Source organism: Aristolochia californica, unplaced genomic scaffold (genome assembly GCF_029961685.1).
Source record: "Aristolochia californica isolate CCGP_79_NKW_82.1479 unplaced genomic scaffold, dmAriCali1.0.hap1 SCAF_14, whole genome shotgun sequence".
Classification (NCBI taxonomy): Eukaryota; Viridiplantae; Streptophyta; class Magnoliopsida; order Piperales; family Aristolochiaceae; genus Aristolochia; species Aristolochia californica.
Window position 1 is genome coordinate 27,126,704 of NW_027181815.1, and position 11,917 is coordinate 27,138,620.

Sequence of the window (11,917 nt, forward strand, 5' to 3'; positions counted from 1 at the left end):
TTTTTGTTAGAAAAATTTAAACTATCGTCATCAAAATCATTAATTTATAAAATTTATTTATAAAATAATTATTTTTATTTATTTAATATGTTTATTTTATAATTACTATATTAAAATAGTGATTTAATAGTCATAATTAAAATATTGTTAAAATAAATAATTGATAAATTATTTTGGCATAATTATCCGATTGCTATAGTTAATTAAACCAATGGTTTTAACTTTTGTGATAATATATTATTAATTAATAATACATAAAATATATTATGTACAAATATATAGTGTGTTAAATTTATGATTAGATCAAATTTTTCTCTTAAATTATTCATTTTTAGGTTAAATTATATCATATGTTAATAATAATTTAATAACTCAACAAATTACTTTCATTTTTGTTATTTATAACGTTATTTATTTATTATTTTTAATTAATCATGTGCATATTTCATTAGCTTATGTAATTACCATATTAATGCATAATAAAATATCTAATTTAATTAATAAATATATTAATATATTTAATTATACATTAAATAACTTATTCGTATAGTAATAATGATTGTTTTACCTAATTTGGGGTTTAATGATTATATTGTAATTAAGTGTACCGTAAAAATTTAGAAATTTTCTTATTTTTTATGTTTTTCTCATATTGGAATACTAACACTGGAAACTATTTTTAATACATATTAAGTTATCAATACTAATACTAAATACGAAGATAATCTTCATATATATGACTCACATAATCTTCATATTAGAGATCAACTTGATACTCATGTTTCAAGACTAACCATAACCGCCGCCCCCCCCCCCCCCCATTAAAGTAAACGGGTGACACGTTAGTTTAGAGAGAAAACGCGGAAAGTCCCCAGGGACGCAGACACGGGAGAGAACTGAAGAAAGACTTTGACCAGCCTCACTATTTATTTTTACCCAAAATACCCTCAATCTATATTAAAACTTCCAACCAGTAAACGACTAATTAAAGGCGTGAAATTTCATGTTTTACAAGGGCAATATTGTACACAAATTCGGAAAGTTCATCTGCGTACGAAACCACGTAGTCTATTTTGACTGGCAGGCTTTACTAAAATACCCCCAAAAAGACATACCAAAATCATACGCCTAATCTCATTAGACTCCTCGTGCGAGGGTATTTTAGTAAATTAAACATTAAATGAAGTAAAATATGAGTCTTGGCTACAAAAGAGATTGAGACATTTGATTTACTTTATGCGAGTGTGATCAAACTCAACTCTGAAGCTCCAACCCACGTCGATCGAAATTATCAGAAAATTTTCTTCGTCTTCATCCTTCATCCAAGAGGCTCCCGATCGTTGCACTTCACGGAAGATTTCACTGAAGCTAATCCCTTCTCGGCCTAAGAATCCTCAAGCTTGTTTCTACTTATTGGGAGATGTCGGTTGCGAGTTTCTGACTCTGGCATCTTACCAGACTTCGCGGCGGGGGGCCTAGGTTTTGGTCTCTGACCACTGACTTTATTGGCGGCAGATTTCGGGCGGCGGAAACTTACGATTTCGGTGGCTCTGACCGCTCTCCTCTTTTATCTCCAAAAACTTCTGATCTCCCCGCTACTTGCTAGGGTTTCCTTTCGAGATACTACCTAAGCCTGGGCTCCTTTCCTTTCGCTTAGCTGTGAGATTACACCTCCTTCTGCCTTTCAGTCGTGGTGAAATTGGCAGCCGATTTGAAGGTCTTCTCTGATTCTTTTTATGCGACTGATCTCAGCCGTCTAGTTATTATTCTGTGTCGATAACTCGAGTGCCAGGTAGCCGTGGTGTTTGAGTTTCCGGCGTTTCTCTTGAATTAAGGAACACATAGTCGCCCAGAAAGCTGTTCTTTAGTTCATTACATTCTTGGGAGGCGAACCGGCTTCCTTTCAAGCTTAGCCTGCAGAAACAGAGGAATGGTCGAGTAATGGCACATAACAAGGCCTTGAACCCACTTAGAGCTGCAGAGAACGCGATTGAGTCCATTGGGCTAGGCTATGATATCGCTTCAGATCTTCGACTCAAGAGCTGTAAGAGAGAACATCCAGATCCATGTTTAATTGAGCTCGACAATGATCAGGTTCAAGATGTCGTTTTACCTGGTGGCATTACAGTAAAGAGTGTTTCAAAATCCATAAAGTGCGATAAAGGAGAACGGATGCGATTCAGGTCCGATGTTCTTTCATTTCAGCAGGTTTGCAACCATTTCAATCCACTTTTCCCTGATGTATTTTTGTCTCAGTACACTTTTGGTGAGGTTATAGTTCCCTTGGTGGATGAAACGGGTCATTTCTCAAGTATTTCTCCCTTTACCAATCTATTCGAGGACACTTGATACTTGGTTGTAGGCTTTCATCACTGAATGCCTGTTCAAAGAGTTCTCCGAACTTCCTGTTTGTATTCTTCTTCCTCTCTCAACTAAAATTCTCTTTTCAAAAAAAAGATAAAAGTTAACCCATTCGTCGGATGTTTAAAGTTTCAAATAGAGACGTCCCTTGAGCAGCATGGCTTGAAAAACTGAAATGATTAACCAGTTTATGCCACTGAGTAGTCTCCTTTGGTATGATTCACATGCATGGACTTTTCATGTAAAATAGGATAATATGTACAATTTATACCGATTAACTTTCTCATTTGTGTCTTTTCAGATGTGCGAGCAATTTAACAAAGAATTATCTTTGTCCGGGAAAATACCATCAGGCCTTTTCAATTCCATGTTTGACTTTCCAGGTTGCTGGCAGAAGGATGCAGCCAGCACTAAGACTCTAGCCTTTGATGGGTGGTTCATTACGCTCTACACTGTTGCCCTAGCAAAACCTCAGATCGTACTTCGTGATCATGTTAAACAAGCAGTTCCATCCTCATGGGATCCTGAAGCTTTGGCCAGGTGATCCTCTTAAAGTTGTTGCTATATGTCAATCGGACTGAAAATAGCATATTTTGTACTTCATCAATGTTTCCCCATACGATTGCAATTCATTTGGCTAGAGCTCTTAGCCTATCTCCCGTGAGAATGCTAAGCATAAAGGACCCTTTCTTAGAAACTGGCAACTATAAGGATATGTAGTCCCTTATTCTACCTCTTTTATTCCAAGTGATGTGTTTTGGGTGTATAGAAATGGATATTGGTGCTAGTGACCATCCAAGAGACTAAATACAATTGTTCACTTCCCACATTTCCTTGGTTGTGATTGAGTCCTTTCTTTCTTATAAATTATGGCAGCATGTTCTTAAAGAACAAAAAGAATAAAAATGAAAGAGCCTTTTCTATGTGGAAATCATATGGTAGATGGGTTTAGGTGAAGTGAGCTGTGTCCATTCTATAATGATTAGCTGAAGTCAGGAGTCTTTTTTTCCAACTGGTAAGCTCAGCATCTTGCAAGCTCAAATGAATGGGCCACTGAAACGTGTGTGTACTTGTATGGGCCACTGAAATGTGGAGCTTTTACTCACTAACACTCTCCTTTTTGCATGTGAGCTGCCTTGAAATGCAGAGACCATACAGATGGGCCACATAAAAGTGATAGAGTTGGACTGCTTGGATTTTTTCTGGTTCCATTACAAGTTTGGGTAGTTCCTCCCAAAATGACTAGCCTAAATTTTTGGGGGAATTTTTCAGCTCATTCTATATCTCTAGTACATGGGCCACGTGCTTTCCTAAAGTATACTGTCTGCACAAATTCTAATAAGCCTTTCTTTTTGTTTTTTACAGATTTATTGAGAGATTTGGTACCCATGTAGTTGTGGGTGTCAAAATGGGAGGGAAGGATGTTATATATGTGAAACAGCCTCATTCATCAACTCTTCAACCTGCCGAAGTTCAGAAAAGACTGAAGGAGTTAGCTGATAAGAGGTTTTCTGATGCAAATGGACAGTTTGGTGTACATCTAGAAGAAATGTATGGGAGGAATAGGGTGTGTGCCTGACCTCTTTTACGATGTTAGTTCTATACGAAATAGGGTTTTAATGGTTCTGGAAGTTTGACTGCAATAGTTATAGGTGTGGCAACCAGCAGACCCTTTTTTTTAAAAAACTTGAAATCCCATCTGGAAGTTTCTGTCTCGGTTTGGCACATATAGTCAATTTTAATACATCTCTTTCGCTTCTGCTTGGTGTCTTACCTGACAAGGTTGATGGGATGCATCCGAATCAACCAGAACCAGAAACTGTCTCATTATTTAATCACAGGATTCTGATGGTCTTTGTCATTATCTTTTAATTTACTATCATTGCGGTTCATATGCATAAAAAAGAATGACTTGAAATTAATGCAAGACAGAGGATTATACAAGCAGGTTAATTGTGAAATATACCAGAGAAAGGCTTGTGTATGCTTTACTAACTGCTTTTGTTTTTTTCTGTCTCAGTATGATCTTAAGGAGCATAGGCTGAGGTTTGCAGACTCGAGCCCATCAAGATCTTACTCAGACAAGAAGGTGACATTTGTAACTTTGGGTCTCACGTTTGAAAATCTATTCAAGTGAATTTATTTGTTTTATCTTTTGGGTGCTCTAACATTTCATTTGCAGGATGTCCTTAGAATGAATAAAAGGAGAGGTGGCAGTGACATCAAGGATTTGTCCCATTATGAGTGGTTAGAAACAGTTCAATTTCAACCTGATGTGATCTCAGTGACCTTTGTTCCAATTACATCTCTCTTGAATGGAGTTCCTGGAAGTGGATTTTTGAGTCATGCTATCAATCTCTACTTGCGCTGTGAGTGATAGTTCTCGTTTACCCTCCATTACTTATACATGGATCGTTATAATCAATTTATGCTATGTGCATAGTTGTGAAGAAAAACTGCCATGCATGACCTTACATTTTAATATCGTAAGGAAAGGATGGCTGCAATTCACTACTATGCAAGTGAAAGACACTGTTCCAAAGTGTAAGATGATTTTACAAGATCATTTTTTGCCATTACAAGAGATAATTAAATTGAAATAAAGGAAAAGTATGTTTTATAGGGAGGTTCTACTGAACCTCCAAAAAGGGCCAAAGGCAAAGGTGACTTCATTTTCTTGTAAAAGTGGCAAAAGTGCTGTTAATTGCAACTTATGTATGATTTATTAGTGAGACTGGGGCAAATAAACCTTTGTACAAGCTTCTTTTGTCTCAAGTTCACTACATTTTTTTCTAGGCTGCCTGTGTTGCTTACACATGTCATGCCAACTTATGTATGATTTATTAGTGAGACTGGGCCAGTGATTCCTTTCTACAATCTTATTTTGCTCAAGTTTACTACATTTTTCCAGGGCTGCCTGAGTTGCTTACATGTGTAGTGTATCGGCAGATATGTGTTGGATTTCAGTGGTGATGATACAGCCCTAAAAGATGATGTAGACATGGTTCAGCCCGACACAGGGTGCATATCAGGCATATCGTATTGAATTTTGGGTACCTCAATACAATACCTGATACATGCCACACTCTTTATGTGTTAATTTTATTAACATGGGAATTAGTGGAGTTACCTAGACGGTCCTATCTTGTGCATAGTATATATTTTTTTGTTTACTTTTTTTTTTTTTTCTTGCTGTGCTTCCTTTTTTTATCTACACTATCGTGTATTTGGTGGAACTAGAGATGAGGATAAAGAACAGTGCAAGGGGGCACGGTTAGGGATCACAGAGGGATCATCATCTTAGTACCCTCTGCTAGGATAACTGAGAGCTGACGAGTTTCATGGACTCATGAGAGCACACATTGAGAGACTTGAATGCATTATGTGGCCACTGGGAAATTCTCTTCTCTCTGATCCATTAATTTTCATGTGCTGGTTTTCTACACAAATCCTAAGAAAGAGGCCGAGAAGTGCCTATGTGAAATTTTCAGGCCCGCAATGCCTCCGTGCCAGATGTGACCAAGTATGAAGAGCCTAGTGAACCATGGTAGATGACATATGAAACACTGCAAGTTTCTCAGTTGCTCCCTATACAACTGATGTAGTCTGGTCGCCTAGTCAGCTCCACAAAATTTCACTTAAATGAGGCTTGGTCATTCAAGGTTGCAAACTGTTTCCAGTTCGTGTCGTAATTGTTGATTGAATAGGACTTATTTCTTGAGCCTGCTATAGTGCTATTTCTTCAAGCCAAATGCTTTGTAGGTAAGGAGCATCTCATCATATTCAGAGAGCTGCAATAAAGATCAACAGACTGGCACTTCAAGAGATCTAAACGCATTAGTCTGCAGGCTAGGATATGTAGGGCAGCTTTGGCAAAAATAGCCAACTAAGGAAGCACATTTGGGAATGTCCTCACCCTAATTTAAAGTTTTATTCTATGAAAGAGATCCACATTGTCCACTATCTTGGGTTTTTTATTTTTTGAATGTTGATTAGGCAAGCACCCCCCCCTTGCGACCGTTGAGGTAAAAGCCCAAGCCACCACTTTCCTGAGAATATCAAGTCACAAGATCACTCAAATCATCAGATAACACAAATTCCCATAAATTATAATGTGCTAAATAGGTAATATCTAATTGGATGTGGCACCTGATCCAGTTCCTACCCAAATGATATAATTTGAGACTTGAGAAAAACTGAAATATTATGCAATGTTCCTTAATCAAAATTTCCTGCAGGAATTGGAACCCTGGAATTTATTCATTTCCTTTTTCTTGTTGGATTTTTTCTGATTACATTATCTAATCATTTAGTTTGTATACACAAGGATAACCTTATAAACTATGATTATGCAAGTGTATATGGGTTTCTCTAGGGTAATAATTATAGCAAACAAGTTTTATTCGTCCTGTCAGTCTTATGTTCATGTCAAGATTTGTAGTTATTCTTCTATGCAATACCTGACTTGTCTTACTATTTCCATATTACTGTAAGAACAAAATAAAGTATGAAAAAAAAAGTGTGCAAAAGAAAAAAGGTGCTCTCAATGTCACTAATGTCCTCATCTTTTTTTTGTTCTTTATATTTTTTGATTGATGTCATGTGTTGGGTTGTAACCTCACCAATTCGCATAAATATACCCTCCAGATTAGGATGACAATTATCCTTCATTCTGTCCATAAAAATTGAAGTTTAACACCTCCTTTAATTGCAGACAAGCCTCCAAAGGAAGAGCTTCACCAGTTTTTAGAATTTCAGCTGCCAAGGCAATGGGCTCCAGTCTTCAGTGAACTTCCCCTTGGCCCCCACAGGAGGCAACAAAATAGTGCATCTCTTCAGTTCAGCTTCTTGGGTCCAAAGCTTCACGTAAATATTAGCCCGGTAAAATGCTTGCATCTGCTGTATTATCTTCTTTTACTTGACAATGCATACAGATTAAAGTCTTCCTGGCATTTATCAAAAGCTATGGGATACAAAATCCTCATGTGTTCTGCATTCCTTAGCATTCTATTTGCTATTTTTAGGTGTAAAGTTTTACGGAACTATTGGTGAATTTTGAAGAGAAGTACAAGACATTTTTGTTCCATCTTCATTTTGTTTGTGGACCCTATACTGCTCTTCATGTGAAATGCAACATAAATCATTCATAACTCCTTAAACATTTCTTGGCATGACATCTTGGTCAACAAATCGAGTTCCTGCCAATTACCAGGACATGGTTTATAAACATCTGTGAGATTTCAAGATAGGCCATACACATTAGATCCAATATCATTGAGATTCTACTGTTTTCTCCTCTCATCCTTCCATTGACTTCATATCTCTATTTCTCTTGCAATCCTTAATCAGATTGATTTCCGTTATGCGGAAAAGAAAAAGATTTCAGTTGTTAGGACTATATGATAATTACTTCATATAGTGAGGGATTTCTTGGATCCCAATCATACGAAGCAATGAGTAGGTTATTAGTTCTGTAGTCTTTAGTTGGGGTAGTTTGTCAATTATGTTGTTGTTGTTTCCACCAAATGGTCAGTGGAATATGTATTGAACCCTATTCAATTAGAAAGAATCAGATATATCACCATCACATGTTACTCCATAAACAAGTAGACTATGTCTGTAAAGTGATAGCAACCAAGCATTAATTTGACCACAATACCTTCTCATTGGAAATTTGTTCCTGATCAGCTCATTGTGTTTTTTCTTCTTTAGTTTTCCGCTTTGTTCACTCGAAGGGTAACAAATCAGAATCTATAGATTTTAAATTGAATTGTCAAATTCTTGGGATTGTAAATAGGGAACACAAAGGAATTTTGTCAATGTTTATCTGCATTATTTCTGTTCCGTTAGTCCAGTTCTCTTTGTTTATTAATAGCAAGAAAGAGGATACATCGGGTGTAACAAAATCGTGATTAGACAAGGCCATTACTAGCTTATCTGTATATTTATCATTCTTCTCAAATGATTTTATAGTTTCTGCTTTTTGTGAATGCTTCTGCAGGTTGATGTGGGAATGAGGCCAGTGACAGGCCTCCGGTTGTACCTTGAAGGAAAGAGAAGCAACCATTTGGCTATTCATCTGCAGCACCTCTCTTCCCTGCCCAAAACTTTCCAACTCCACCCTGACCCAGCTGGTAACTTTGCCCGTGTATCCTATGACAGGAAGTACTACGAACCTGTGCAATGGAAAAACTGCTCTCATGTGTGCACTGCACCTATTGAACCCGATGAGGACCATTCAATTGTCACCGGAGCACAGTTTGAAGTATCTAACTATGGCTTCAAACGGATACTCTTTCTACGACTCCGCTTCTCCACTGTTGTTGGGGCCACTACTGTCCGGAGGCCCGAGTGGGATGGTTCACCAGGTCTGGGGCCAAAGTCAGGTATTATGTCAATGCTGATGAGTGGTCACTTCTCAATGGCACAGAAGCCTTCTCCACGACCTGCAGATGTGAATATAAACTCTGCAGTATATCCTGGAGGCCCTCCAGTGCCAGTTCAGGCACCGAAGCTGCTCAAGTTTGTTGATACAACTGAAATGGTGCGTGGTCCACAGGACAATCCTGGTTATTGGGTTGTTTCCGGAGCTAAGTTACATGTGGAGAAGAGTAAAATCTCGTTGCGAGTGAAATACTCGCTCTTGACTGTGGCTGTGCCGGAGGAAGAGTTCTAATGTCCTAGTCTGATCATTTTTCAGCTTACCTGTTTTAGACATTCTTTTATTATTACACGCTCAAAAGGGTACGAGGGACTGTACAGTGAAAACTCTGGCGAAACACAAAAGGTTGAGAGGGAATGAGGAAGGGCTGAGATTTGCTTTGTATATTTTACACGGTCTGCTTTGAAGATCTGTTGCAGTTGTTGCTGTGCCTAACCATTTCCATCTGTGAAATGTTGTCTTTGCTTTCGTTGACCATCCTTCATTTATTCAAAAACTCAACAGGAGCATTCTGGATTGAAAGATGGCAAACTCTGCAACCAAATCATTAGGACTGAATCTTAGATGGAATAGACAGTTGTCACTTTCTTAAAAACATTTTAAGTTGCAATGTAATTTTTGATATCATAATCTAGCTTTATGATGGGTTGGTGATATGTTTCTTCTATTCCATAATCTACCTTGGCAATGTCCAAGTGATCCCAATCACTAATGGGTTTTGGGGTCATATAACATCGTTTATGTTTTGGGATGAGTTATGGGGTCCATCACTAATACACACCTATACATCAAAGTTTATTGATAGAACAAAAAAAAATCATTTATACTCGTCCAAGTGATTATTTGGGATCTACCTTGCCAAATGGTTATGAAGGCTTATGTAAGAGACCTAGGTACCTATTTGGACTTGTTGCATGTGGTATTTTAGGAGATTTTAACAAAGAAATGTAGGAAAGGGTAGTAGATATTTGGAATGGTTAAAATGGCATATGTGAAATTTTGACATGTTATTTTACATAGAAACATTGCTTATGTGGGCCCTAAGAAGCATAGACCAATTGGAATCCAATAAGAGAGGTAGGTCTCCTTTTTTTTTTTTTTGGTTTAATTTCTTAAAATAAAATAACCATTATACCTCTTGAAGAAACAATTCATTGTTATTTTATTTTGCGAAAATATAATTATTTTTGAAAATAAGAAATACATGGAAATGGAATTCAAATTAGACCTCTTATATTATACCCGTGGGTTCGGCATAGGAGTAGCATCGAACCAAATCGGTTTTCAATCCGCTCAAGTTCCAACTCAGTTCCAACTCGATTTAAACTCGATTTAATTTTTATGGATATCGACTCATTTAATTATCAAGCAAAACTCAAACAAACCATAATTCGATACGGAAACTCGCCACCCGACTCATTTACTTAACAAGACAGCAACCAGGAGCAGAAATTGTGACGAGATGTCTCCGAGTTTCGACTCGGATAGACAAAATTCATCTCCGACTCAACTTATCCAGGTAAACACATTTTGACTTCCCTCTAGCTAGGATTTTATAAGCCTTCCTCTCAAACCATTCTGTTCGTTTTACCTATATGGGACTACTAAACTTTTAGTGAATAAAAGAATGAATAAAGAACAAGAAAAAATAGGGAATAAAGGAAAAACAAAAAGGAAAAAAAAAAAAGGGAGAATAAAAAAAAAGGAAAATGAAAAAAATGGAGGAGAAGAGTGAAGGAAAAAATAAAAAATAAAAAAATATATTTAAAAAATAAAATGAATAAAAATTATAATTAATGTGAAAATTGAGGAAATAAATTTAAACTATTTTATAAAAATATAAAGAAAAAATAAGAGAAGAAAAAAATAGAGGAGAAGAGAGAAAGAAAAAATAAAAAATAAAAAAAATATATAAATATTTTAAATGAATTAAAATTATAATTAATGAAAAAATGAGGAAATAAATATAAACTATTTTATAAAAATATAAAGAAAAATAAGGGAAAAATGAAAAAAGGAAAATGAAAAAAATGGAGGAGAAGAGTGAAGGAAAAAATAAAAATATATATTAAATTTTTTAAAATGAATTAAAATTATAATTAATGTGCAAAAATGAAGAAATAAATATAAACTATTTTATAAAAATATAAAGAAAAATAAGGGAAGAAAAAAATAAAAAAAAGAAAATGAAAAAAATGGAGGAAAAGAGTGAAGGAAAAAATAAATATAAATATTTAAAATTTTAAAATGAATGTGACTGAACAACAGCCACAATGCGTAACGATGACAGGACGTCGTGTGACTGAACTACGACAATGCATAACAATGTAAATGTGCCTCTTTTCCTATTGCAAGTTATTTGATTATGCAGGCTGTCGAGCATTGGGTGTTTCAATGTGGAAGAAGGATTACAAGGGAGCTGAAGCCTGACGGCAAATGGAGCAATTCTTTTTTCGAAATTGTATCTGTTTTTTGTGGAGGATCAGGTGAACAATGCTCCTCATTGCTGATCTCGTAAGAAATGTTGTAGAATTCATTGAAACATAGAGTGGATACTTTCCTTTTTTCTCGGAAACGGGAAAACCAGTGGACAAACTCACCAGAAAAACCCAGGACAAATTCGGTGGGAGAGCGGGACTTAAATTCGGGACCAACGTGCTCTGATACAATGTTGAAACCAGTGTACTAAAAGGCTCGAACCTGTTAGGAAAACAACCGCATCGATCTTATACCAGGACTGACCCGGTCGATACAAACAAATATTTCAACACATAGTTATTAATGGTTAAACTCGTAATCTTAGATGGATTTTAATATCTTATGTCAATGTAAATGTAAGAAAATATTTTTTATTTAAAAAATAAATAATTTGTGATGGAGTGATTAAGATTTATTTTATTTGATATCATCAATAATATGACAATGATTCCACCTGTTTGCTTGTAAGTCATGGAGGAGTTATCATCAATAAATTGTATAATATATTAATTCATTTTAAATGTAAGAAAATAATTTTTTTCCGAAAATAAATAATATGTCCAAGCCTTATCTCTCTAATCCGTTATTGATATAAAAGAGAATTGGTCACCTGGTTATCATTTGCCCAGTGTCGAC

General features: G+C 36.0%; 1 protein-coding gene across 3 annotated transcripts; it reads left to right on the top strand.

The window, feature by feature from the left end:
- Positions 1-1,253: 1,253 nt before the first annotated feature.
- LOC137949979 (MACPF domain-containing protein At4g24290-like) lies at positions 1,254-9,280 on the top strand. 3 transcript variants are annotated; one of them, XM_068796278.1, is made up of 7 exons: positions 1,254-2,208; positions 2,663-2,901; positions 3,727-3,928; positions 4,382-4,450; positions 4,544-4,730; positions 7,076-7,242; positions 8,363-9,280. In XM_068796278.1, exons 1-7 carry the CDS (start codon positions 1,942-1,944, stop codon positions 9,035-9,037), a joined length of 1,806 nt encoding a protein of 601 aa, XP_068652379.1. In that variant the 5' UTR covers positions 1,254-1,941; the 3' UTR covers positions 9,038-9,280. The 3 variants fall into 3 exon arrangements, with proteins under 3 accessions (XP_068652379.1, XP_068652381.1, XP_068652380.1); XM_068796279.1 differs by having other exon boundaries at positions 2,120-2,183; XM_068796280.1 differs by lacking the exons at positions 7,076-7,242; positions 8,363-9,280 and adding an exon at positions 5,311-7,069.
- Positions 9,281-11,917: the final 2,637 nt, after the last annotated feature.